The sequence below is a fragment of the Kryptolebias marmoratus genome, linkage group LG15, assembly GCF_001649575.2.
Source record: "Kryptolebias marmoratus isolate JLee-2015 linkage group LG15, ASM164957v2, whole genome shotgun sequence".
NCBI classification, from domain to species: Eukaryota; Metazoa; Chordata; class Actinopteri; order Cyprinodontiformes; family Rivulidae; genus Kryptolebias; species Kryptolebias marmoratus.
Genome location: NC_051444.1, coordinates 28,074,171 through 28,086,359, shown reverse-complemented (window position 1 = coordinate 28,086,359; position 12,189 = coordinate 28,074,171). Strand labels below are relative to the sequence as shown.

Below are 12,189 nucleotides of genomic sequence, written 5' to 3'. Positions count from 1 at the left end.
GTAATCATCAAAATTAAACGAAATAAACATTTGAAATATATGAGTTTGTATGTAATGTATGAATATAATATACAAGTTTCACTTTTTAAATGGAATTACTGAAATCAATCTACTTTTTCATGATATTCTAATTTTATGACCAGCACCTGTTGATGGCTTCCTTCAACCCCCTCTCAAACCATCTCTCTCCTCTCTCAAAATATGAAGGCCCAAACGTTCATATTTTAGACCGAGAACAGCCCACAATACAGTTTTGCAAGCCGTGCACACAAAAATGCAAAATGCGGCCGCACGGCTCGCCGGTCACTTGGTTGCAAACAGTCAGATTTCAGTGAGACTGCAGCTGAAAATTCCCCCGTTTCCTTGCAATTCTGAGCCTCCATCTGTAGCCTCCAACAGTGGTATCTCTAGTGAGAAACCACCTGAAGCAAAAAAAAAAAAAAAGGCTTGAGATCCATCTTGGAGAGTCAGCAAATGCATGCGTGGCTGTAAATTAAGTTAGAATGAAATCAAATAAAAAGCCCTGGATTATTTTAATCCGAACTGAAAAAAATGGACATTTTACCCTCAAATGCAAACCTGGACATTTCACCAAATGAGAAGCATGAGAGTTGTGTTTATAAGTTGGCAATGCTCTTGGCTACTGGTTGACACATACAGAACAATAAAGTGATCTAATGTACAAAATGTACGGCATTTGACAATATATATCAGGGGTCTGCAGCCTCTACATCCTAAAGAGCCATTTTTGCCTTTTTTTCCCCTCTAAATAAAATGTGTCCAGAGCCACAAAACACATCGTTATACAAATACTGAATCTGGAATATAGTTTGTTACATTATGACATTTAAAAAAGCTATAAAAATGTTGATTTTATTTGCATTTTAAATGTTAGGACAAAAGAAAGGACCAAACTTAAGAAGAGAGAAAACTAAAATTCTACCTAGTTTATATCCATTTCAATTAAATTTAAGCAAAAAAAAAAAAAAGTCCTTGCGTCTTTTTGCAGAAAGTTATTAAAATAAATATTGAACTTCAAAACAATAAAAAAGAGTTAGTGAAAATAAAAATGAGCCCAATATGTTGAATATTTAACTGTAATCTGCTTGTTTTGTCTTAATAAAAGCCTTTATTTAAGTTTTTAATTCTTAGTGTTAGCAGCCATTTCCTTAACATCCTTGATCTGTGACTTCTTCGTAGTACGTTCACAAAACGGCACTTCGTTTTTTCCCCTCAGCGGCTTGACGTGACGAAGACGAAGACGATCGCGTTACAGGAAGTTAACTTTCTAAGAAACCCCTCCGATCCGGACGTTTTGCTCCTTGGATTGTTGGTCACAGATGGCTTATCCACACATTGCGTCAAGTACAAAACATGACTCCCTGTGCGGTTGTAGATATAAATCTAAAATGTAATTCTCATTTGTTCCCGTGTTAGTGTTGCTCAGAGCTGCAGAGGACGCCGATGTGAAGTGAAATGAAAGACGGCTCCACCTGTCTGAGTGAACGAACACAATCCTCTTCAAGTTTCAGCTGCAAGGGGCTGACAAATGAACACGTCGCTTCCTTGCAGCTGTGTTAGCCATCCTTTTTTCTTTTGTTTGATTTGATGAACAGAGTCTTTTTAGAGCCATGCGAGCAGATGTGGATCCTTGTGTTTGTCTGGAGGCCGCTGGTCTGAGCAGCAGAGAGCAGAGGAAACAATCAGATTAGCTGAGATCTGTTTGTCTTCAGCCCCCTCTTTCACATCATTACTCCTCCTCCTCCTCCTCTCTGCTTTTTTGTTTGTTTCTGTTTTTCCATCCCTCCATCTTCACCTGCAGGTGCACGTCTCTTAAGACAAAAGGCGCCTGCAGCTGATCTTTTTTTTCCCCCCCCGTCGCTGTAAGTGGGCTCTGATGACAGCAGTGAATCAGGCGAACACTGCCATCTTCTTCCTCCCATCGCTGTCAGCGGTCTCTCACAGCCAGCCGGATCTCTCTCTCCCCCCCCCCCCGTTGATCAGTCGGAGCGCAGGTAGCCGCTGCCCGTTTCTGATGAGCTGTTTCGGTGTCAGCTGCGTAAGAGCACTTTATTACAGGCTGCGGTTAGAAAAGATGCCGTCTTCTCAGCTGTTCTGGGGAGCCTTAAAAAAACAACAACAACATCGAACCCCGCCTTCCTCCCGCTTCATGTTCTCAGCGTCTCAGTTCACCTCAGACACTGTAATTTAATCTCAGCATAAATCCAGCTGTTCTGTGAAGGCCTCGGAGGTTTCCTACAGAGCATTCGTGCTCAAACAGCATCAAGAAGACCAAGGAACACACTAGACAAGTCGGGGGTAAGGTTGTGGAGACGTTTAAAGCAGAGTTCGGTTATAAAACAATATTCCAAGCTGTGAACATCACACGGAGCTCTATTCAATCCATCATTTGAAAATAGAAAGAGTACTGCACAAGACATGACCGTCCACAGACGGACAAGGAGAGCATGGAAAAGAAACAGGCATAAGGCTCATGGTAGCTCTGCAGGACATGCAGAGACCCACAGCTCGGATGGTTGAATCTGTCGACAGGACAACTGTTAGTGTGCTCTCCACAAATCTGACCTTTATGGAAGAGTGGCAAGAAGAAAGGTATTGTTGAAATAAAGCCATAAGAAGTCCTGTTTGTAGTTTGCCACGGGGGAGTCATGGAGGAAACCCGACAAATGTGGAAAAAAAGCTGCTCTGCTCAGATCAGACAAAAACTGACCTTTTGGACCTAAATGCAAAACATTTTGTGTGGTGGAATACTAACACCTGGACACACCATGCCTATTGTGAAACATGGTGGTGGCAGCATCAGGCTCTTTCAGCAGGAACAGGGAAGCTGGTCAGAGCTGATGGGAAGCTTGATCGAGGTAAACACAGGGCAGTCCTGGAGGAAAACCTGTTGGAGGCTGGAAAAAACTTGAGACTGAAGCAGAGGGTCACCTTCCCCTAAACATCCACTCAGAGCTACAATGGAATGGGTCAGATCAAAACATATTCATGTGTTAGAATGGCCAAAAAGTCCAGACCTAAAACCATCTGAGAATCTGTGGCAAGACTTTAAAGCTGCTGTTCACAGATGCTGTCCAACCAATCTGACTGAGCTGGAGCAGATTTTTAAAGAAAAATGGGGCAAAACGTTCAGTCTCTAGATGTGCAAAGCTTGTAGAGACGAACCTTAAAAGACCCGCAGCTGGAACTGCAGTGAAAGGTGGTTTTACAAAGTGTTGACTCACACTTCCAACAAATTCTTTTTATTTCTAAAATATTTCAAGAACCACACGTCATTCTCCTTCCGCTTCACAAAGCACCAGTTTGTGTTGGTCTGTCCCATAAAACCACCTGAAAAAATACTTTAAAGTTTGTGGTAGTAATGTGACGAAATGTGGAAGACCTCTTTAGAGCCCTGTTTGTGCTACATTATAAGTTTTAAAACACAACTTACAGTGTGCAAAATGCACACAATGCTCCAAACAGGAGAGAAAAAAAAGAAAGGCTGGCTGCTTGAAAGTGAAGTATGAAAAAAATGAGGGATGTTCGGTTCTTTTGCACAGCTCTGTTTATGGTTATTTGTCCTACTGGTGAACCCTCACATCTTTCAGCTGCTGAACGTACCTCTTTCTTCATTTATTAGTCACTTATTTCACATACAGTGATGTTCTAAACCCTCTGTGGCTGAACAAACAGAGCTCCATCATCGCTCTCAGCATGAATATGAAGAAGCTGAGAGGCGCAGCGGTCGCCACGGTCAGTCGGTTTGATGTCGGTGTATCGCTCCACCGCAGCACAGAAGAAAAAAGGCAAAGCAAGTGAATAAGAGGAGATCTTTGCATGCTTGTTGCTGCTGCCCTTTCTCTTCTTCAGTCAGCAAATTGCGGCTGACATTTGAGAGGAGCGCGCTCGAGTGTTTGAGCCTCCGAGCCATTCCACAGCGGCCCACCGCTGGCTCCACGTCCTCCTCTTCCTCACCTGCACCTCTCATCGTTGTAATATGAGTGTCTGTCATTTAGCTGATTCTGGTGGCTCAGTTCGTATCCTATGGTCACCAAAAGCTGCTAATTTCAAATAAATGCATTTTCAGCTGCAGAACTAGCCTGTCTGAACAGAAGGCTCCATGCAAACCATAAAACTGATGCTCATCACTTCCTGGACACGGCCTCTTAAAGAGCAGCATCTCATAAACACGGATTTAAGGGGAAGATCATTTGCTGTGTTTAAGGAGCACTGAGATGTAGGCAGAATCATTTTGATACGGTTTAAATGAACCGTGCACCAAGTTGGAATGGAGCATTCAGACAGTTTTGTTTTCAATTAGCAGGTTTCAACAAATATGTCTGCTAAAGCCAGTTAGGAAGTAAGAGAAGGACCATCTCGCTATAAGGAGCTAATCCATTAACTGTCAGTCAATCAAAGACGTGTAAAGCGCAAATTAAATTGTGTTTTTATGAAGGAGGAGGTGAATGTTGCTTATAATGTAAATCAATTGTTTTTTACTTTGGCTGCTTTCACACTCCCATCTAATCATTGTCAAAGGAATGTTTTTTTTGTTTAACCCCCTTTTAACATTTGAAAAAGCTCCTAACCATGACTTTTTTGGGTCATATCTGTTGGCTTCTGTCACGTTAAACACAGGGAGCTCCAACGTACAACGGATTTATTTTAGATAACAAAAACAAAAGGCTGACTTGGCAGCAAAACTAGAAAAACAAAAAAAAAAAAAAAAAAAAAAAAAAAATTACAACAGCCAGATTTGCAAAGACCACGAGGAAAACCGGAGAGTGCAAATGGACGACAACGATCCAGTGAGGACGTGAGGAAGAAGAACTGGTTTTAATTGTTAAGTGGAAACAGGTGACTGATTACCAACTGGAGACAGGGGCAGACGAGCGTGGCAGGCGAGCAAACAATGGGCTGAGGAAGAGTAAATGATGAGGTCACAAGGAGCAAAACACAGCAACTAACAACATAAAAACTAAACACAGAAACAATAAACCTGATACAAAAATGAACTCAAAGAAAACCCCAATCCTGACTGCTTCAAACTTGAAGTGGGACGGTTTGCAGTCGAACGGGAAGCAGCTGGGATAACCCTCAGCTTCTCTAAGTCAGGGACCGATGACTTAGAGTCGTCATCAGTCTCCTCTAATTGATGTTCGTAACCAGGAAAAGGTTGAATGCTCCCTCTGGGTCGGGGATGATTCTCTGCCTCAAAGTGGAGGAGTTCAAGCATCTGGGAGTCCTGTTCACGAGTGGAGCTGGATCTGTGAAGCAGGGGCTTGTCTGCAGTAAGGAAGGCGTTGCTCCAGTTTGTCGTGGTGAAGAAAAAAATGAGACTGAAAGGCAAAGTCCTTGATTTACTGGTCCATCTATGTTCTAACCCTCACCTATAGTCGTGAGGTATGGGTCACGGCAGAGATCCTAGAAATGAGGAGTCAGGTGAGATGGTTCGTTCAGTTGACTGGGATGCCTCCTGGGCATGTCCCACTGGGACATCCCAGGACCTACTGGAAGTCTGGAGGACTGTTAGATCCTCTCTGGCCTTGGGATGACTTGGGATCCCCCAGGAGGAGCTGAAGTGTGTCGCTGGGGAGAGGGATGTCTGGGTTTCCCTCCTGGACCTGTTGCCTGTGCAGCGTGACCACAGATAGCCAGAGGAAAGTGTAAGAATGGCTCTGTACTTTCATTAGTGTTTCACAAAGACACAATCTGTTCCCGCGTCTTTAGTTTAGTCAGTAAAAACACCGAAGAAAACCGTTTGACAGAAAACTGGACTTTATTTCTAACAAGGGGATTCCCAAAATGCTGTTGTCTGAAAACTTGGTAGATAGTCAACTGAAGGATGGTGCGTTTCTCAGGCTTTTCCTGCCCCCCCCCCCAACTCCTTCAACTAAAGTCGTGACTTTAGTTTTTCTGCTGTAACCATTGTTTTTTTCTTCTTTTGACCTCCTCTCGCCCGGTTTCCTTATAAATTTAAACACGGACTGCACAAAATGTTGTGGTCAGGTACACACACACACACCAAAAAAAAAGCGGCCAAGGATCACAAGAAAGTCTGGCTGCTTGGAAAGCTTTGTGAATTGTGTCAACCTAACGAGATTTTACTTAATTAATTTAAAGACGTTAAACAGCACTGCGCCTGTGTTAGTCCAGTGATCCATTTTCATTCAGCCCATAAAATGGCTCTCCCTGCCACACCCCCCTACCCAGTTTCTGTCCCTATGAGTCATTCGGACTGAAAAAACAAACAAACAAATGGATCATTTTCTTTAAATCGTCTAGGTTTTACCACCTCTCTCGGTGCAGCGTTACCACCGGTTGTTTCAGCTGAGCTGGGACCAGTGGCACCAACTTTCATGACTCGCTGACACTAATTGTTTTTTAATGTTTCACCCTCCTCAGGTCCACATTGGCTACCTGCCCAATAAGAGAGTTCTGGGCCTCAGCAAGCTGGCCAGGTGAGTCAATTTCATCTAATATGATTGAGTGTGTGTGTCTAAGCTGATTAATTAAACGTGGGAGTGTGTACTAGTGTAGAATCTGATCCCACTGACCCCAATACCTTCAGGCTTATTGTACTAACGCAGCACTACACACACACACACACACTGTAGAGACAACAGGTAAACGATAGCCTATCTATGGTGCATTCGCTGATTTTTGAGCATTAAATTAGCTGTCAAGTTTCTGATTCTCAGCTGATTGATTGGGGAATCCCTAAATAGCACACAGTTGGCATGGAAATATGAACGACTTGGACAGCTGATAAATATTGAAAACAAAGTTTGAAGCGTTAAAGCCTTGAAGCAGTAAGAGTTTTCCGTTTCTCCCTTCCCGTGTGGTCGGTCCAGAGCGCCGTCATGCCGCTCGCTTGGTCGGGTGACATTTACTGTGAGGCGAGCGAGGTCAAGTTTGTCCAAAGGGCTTTCGCTCGCTGAGAAGAGCAGCAGGTCGAAGGGGAGGACTGGGTCGTTTTCTGCACGTCTGCAGGAAGCGCAAAACGAGTCCAAGCGGCTGAGTTTGGCTGTTTGAGGTTCGGTGTGTGGTGGCGCTCAAAAGGAGCTGTGTGTGTCGTGTTCACGGACGACTCAGGTCTACGGCACAAACTCACATTTTAAAAGAGTCGGTCCCTGACAATCATTCATCATTTCAGTTCCATTTAAAACAGTTTAATAAAGCTGTGTTTCTGCCTGCGTCGATGCAGCTGCTGCCCAGAATTTAAGCGTCAACTTTTGTCACAATTTAAGCTGAAAAAAGGCGCCGATATTTTCGTGTGTGAACTGTACGAGAAGTGCAAAGAAATCCAAAAACCAAAAGAAATGCTAAAGTTGCTTCAGTGGCTCATTGTGGCTCATCATGGTAACCGCAGACCTGCGTCTCTCACTCCCTGGCGGCCAGGTCAATAAGGCAGAGAAAAACAGACTGAGCAGGCGCTGTGTGAAAACTATACGTCTTAACCTCACATGTCTTAAACCACGAGCAGCAGAGGACTCTGCTGGTCACACAGACGTCCTAAGAAGTCCCTTCACTTCCAGTTTAGAATTATTTTGAGCTAAAATAAAGTTTAGGTGTGCACGCTCTGGCCTCTGAGGTGATTTGTTTGGAAAAACACAAGCCAGTGAGAAAAACGCTGGGTGAAAGGCAACAAAAATGTCTACATTTCGAGGTATAATTTGTACTTTGACTTAAGTGCATGGAGTTCGTTTGCAAAAATTTTAAGTTTAGATAGCTCCAATGTCAAAATTCCAGTTCAGACATGTCAAGTCCAACTTTCTGTGATACATTTCAACCCCGAACAATGTTTAACTTGTGAAATATGTCTAAGCTGCAGCGCTCTAAAGAGGGCGGGGCTTTCTCACCCGTTCTGTCATAATCCTATTGTTGTGTATAAGGAAAGACTTTATTTATTCAAATTTTGTTCCTGTCATAAGATCTACCGCTGTCAAACGTCATGGCACGCTGCTCCTGATCGAGCCACACCTTTTAATGTATAATTTGCATGTTGGGTTTCTGTTTTTTTGTTTTAAAACTGCTGAGCAGAGCAGTAACAATGGTTTTACAAAGGCACTCTTATTTAATACTTTAAGAGACAAACTAGTAACTTTGGTGAAATAATTACATGTCATATTATCAGTTCTTGAGTTTAAAATGGACAAATATTTCAGATATTTATGGTCCTATGAAATACAAGTAAAACTTGAGGAAAAAATGGAATGATTAAAAGAACACCGTTAAAAAAGTGTGAAGGTTATTCATCATTTCTGTAAAAGAAAAGGCTTCTTTCAGGTTTGAACTATGTTCTTTTGATCCATTGTTTGAATTTTATCACGGTATACTTACTACCGTTTGACTGAAAGATGAGGATAAATGTTTTGTTTTGTTTTTGCCTGTTTAAACACTTGATGACGCTTTCTTCTTCTCTTTTTCTCTCAGGATTGTTGAGATCTACAGCCGTCGACTACAAGGTACCAGATGTTGTTTTGGGTTTTTTTTTCACAATTTTTGTCCCTAAATAGTAATACACTGTTTTGTGTTCTGTGTCTTTCATAATGAGACTGAGATGAGATGTCATTTAAAAAAACAATAACTCATGATCGCTGAGATTTATTTTGTGACCTTCAGGTTGGGAACTAAAAAGACTGACGCTGCCGATTTTCTAAACATTTAAAACTGCAAAATCTGCTTTTGTTTTTCTAGGAATCAGACACAATGGGCTGAGAACGATGAGGGATATGACCTTATTTAGGGGAAAACGTTAATCACAACTTTCTAAAAGTGGGAATATGAGCCCCTTTCTGCTCATCTTATTGACATCAGCCTCGTGTAGATGGGTATTTCTGGTTTGAACTAAAGCCGAGGCTAAAACTGCTAAAAGGGAAAGTTTTGTATATGTCCACTGTGCGATCCATGAAGCTCCTCCATTTTATCACATAATCAGTTGCCCAAGTTCACTAGTATAACACTTTATACTAAAACGGACAATTCGGACCTTTTAAAAGTGGGGCTCTGTGGTGCCGGTTATGAACAGATAATATCTTACCTGTTGTGGATAGCTGTATGAGCCACCTCCCTTTGCAGACACTGCTAACTCCAGTCTCAGGAGTGGGAGTGTGGCCAACACAAACACTATTTTATAAACGTTTACACCGTCAACAGATCGGTATTCAGGTAGAAATAATGGGATATTCCTGCGGGAAGTGCTACAGCTAGCTGCTGCTGCTATTTGTCTTGCATTAACCACAGAAAGTTGATGACAGTGTAAATGTTTTTAGCAGAGTGTGTGCACGAGCAGCACACATTTCCACAGAACCCCATGTCAAATAATCTCACGATCACTTTGAAGACATAGTTTAGATGTTTTATTCATAAAACGTTTCACCCGAGCAGAGGTCTGCATGGAGGATTTACTCCCACCGGAGTATTTTTATGTGTAAAGGATCCGAACGGCTCCTCCATCGGCGTCCCTGAGCTGCTGTTTGCTCCAACTGTTTGTCTTACTTCGTTTGACCGTCTGTCTTCTGCGTCCACAGTTCAGGAGAGGTTGACCAAACAGATCGCCGTGGCAATCACCGAGGCCCTGCAGCCCACCGGGGTCGGAGTCGTCATCGAGGCAACGTACGTGTTTTCAGCCAGCACACACACACAAAAGAAAAACACACACGAGCAACTTCAGTTAGTCATTACTCCATCTGCTCATTGTGTCTTTACTGTCATCAGACCTTTGTTTTATTCACTTTCTTCTTACTCTGGGATTCTTTTATTTAAAGATCGACGGTAAAAAAAACAGAAAAGAAACTGTTTATTTGAATATCCTGCGTAAAATGACCTGGAAGTATTGAAGATGATAAGAGGTGCCTGAATTCACTGAACGGCTTCAATTTATTATATTCTTGGCTGGATAAAACACTGGACTATCGTTAATTTTTTTTTAAAATCCCACTATTATTTGAGGCCTCATCTTTAAAGCAACATTCATACAGTTTTATTAATAAGTTGTGAGTTGAAGCTTCCTGAAAACATGTCAGGTTGGAGGCTTTTTCCTTATTGTTTCACAGATTTCTACTAACATATTATTGGTAATATTTAATAAGCTTTTAGTTAAATGGAAAAAAATAAAAATAAAAACAATTGTTGAATCTGTGGTTTTAGCGCTGCAGACTCTCGGTAAATGTGAGAACAAGGAATTAGACTTTAGTTTGGGTTTAGTCTCTGAACAGAGAAACAATTTTATTTTTATGTTTTGTTTCAAAGGAACCAAATTCAGTGTCTAGGGGATTTCCTGTTCTTTTATAAATATATAAATAAATAGAGCCTTTTAAAATTAAACTAGTGTGTTGAATTTGCCGTTCAATTGGGCTTCTTTGAACCAAAACATCACTTCAGTAGGCCTGAAAAAGAACCCAGCAACAATCTGTTTTATGTCATAAAACACAATGAAGATGAACGTTTTAGACGAATTGACAAAAAACAAAACAGAACTTTAAATGTTGAGGTCCTAAATTTTCTTTGCAGTCTTAGGTTCAATAAAAATTTGACAAATAAATGAGCCCATGCACCGAGACATGGCATTTCTGATCGTATACGAAGCTGCGACCGACGCTCTTCTTTTCTGGAGTTATTTTCTAAAAGCCGCCCTCTTCTCCGTGCAGACACATGTGTATGGTGATGCGAGGCGTCCAGAAGATGAACAGTAAAACCGTCACCAGCACCATGCTGGGAGTCTTCAGGGAAGATCCAAAAACCCGCGACGAGTTCCTGACGCTCATCAGGAGCTGAGGAGATGAAGGTCCTCCTCTTCCTCCTGTTGCCTGGGGTTACCTCCACCTGCACGGACCAGCTGCCGTGCTACCTGTGTGTGTGTGTGTGTGTGTTTCAGTCTCACTAAAAGCAGTGAAAGGGTGTTGATTATGTTATGTTTTTCAGTCTTTGTGTTGAGCTGATGAAGCGGTGCGTTACCTCGATGGTTTCAGAGCGAGGCCACCGGCTGATATGTTTACTTTTAAGATAGACTTCACCCCCCTGTTTCGTCCATGTGAGCATGAACGGTACTGAAAGATCAGTCGTTGTCCTGAAAAAACAGGAGAAAGTTTACTCAGAGCATTGGTCCTGAGGAAAAAAAACCCCAAATCATTTCCATTAGACTTTACAGCAGACACAGCAACATTTATTTACTCTAGAACTCACACATCCTAAAAAATGCAAATGTGCAACACTAGACTCACAAATTTGACATTTCGTGACACAAAACAGTATATATATATATATATATATATATATATATATATATATATATATATATATATATATAAATAAAAGTTTTAAAAAAAAGTTTTTAAAAGCTAGAATAAATTAGTGACTAATTTATTCTAATAGCTTTTAAAAACTTTTTAAGTCATGATCGTTGGCATACTCTTTTTAACTAATATTTAAGTAATATATATATATATATCGCATCTAACTTACATAGACAAAGTACAGCCCAAAACAATTCAAAAAGGGTTAAAAAACAAAAACATCTGGACTTCTATTCTGTAATTGAAACTCCAGCTTCAACTAAAGAACAGAAGTCCAGTTGTTTTTTGTTTTTTAACCTTTTTTGAATTTACCATTGCCTGGATGACTGAGAATCTACATCAGCCCAAAACAAAACAAATCAAAAAAACTGAAAGCAAATCAGAACAAAACCTTTACCGTTTATGTGTTTCAAGCTTAGAGCGTTGCCCACAATATTTACTAAAAATTTGGCCTAAAAATTTCTGTTCCATCTAAGGTGCTTTCACTGGAAGAACAAGACAAAAAATGAAGATAAACACCTGATATAAAGATTTTAACAGTTGTATTTTTGTAAACTAAGAGCTACAATATATAGCATAGATCTGTTATATATTTCTACATTTCTATGTTCAGGAAGTGCAGCACGTACCACTGCATGCCAATGACACTACATGCTAACTGGGCTACTAGCTAATGACACTACATGCTAACTGGGCTACCTGCTAATGACACTACATGCTAACTGGGCTACCTGCTAATGACACTACATGCTAACTGGGCTACCTGCTAATGACACTACATGCTAACTGGGCTACTTGCTAATGACACTACATGCTAACTGGGCTACAAACTTATTGTTGAAAAGGGAAGATAAAGCTCTAAAAGTGTCTTCCAACATACCAACCAGAA

The 12,189-nt window shown here is 41.3% G+C and overlaps 1 protein-coding gene and 1 long non-coding RNA gene across 2 annotated transcripts in view; one reads left to right on the top strand and one right to left on the bottom strand.

Moving 5' to 3' along the window:
• gch1 (GTP cyclohydrolase 1) overlaps positions 1–11,109 on the top strand; it is a 22,892-nt gene extending 11,783 nt beyond the window's left edge. The window contains exons 4-7 of the mRNA XM_037979751.1: positions 6,409–6,464; positions 8,440–8,471; positions 9,537–9,621; positions 10,656–11,109. Coding sequence (XP_037835679.1) covers positions 6,409–6,464; positions 8,440–8,471; positions 9,537–9,621; positions 10,656–10,782 — 300 coding nt within the window. The 3' untranslated portion in view covers positions 10,783–11,109. The remainder of the gene's footprint in view (positions 1–6,408; positions 6,465–8,439; positions 8,472–9,536; positions 9,622–10,655) is intronic.
• Positions 9,351–11,099, bottom strand: LOC112450851. Its single transcript, XR_005234104.1, has 2 exons — positions 10,963–11,099; positions 9,351–9,583 (listed from the first exon to the last, which is right to left on the bottom strand). It is a non-coding gene; the product is annotated as an uncharacterized LOC112450851 (long non-coding RNA).
• Positions 11,110–12,189: the final 1,080 nt, after the last annotated feature.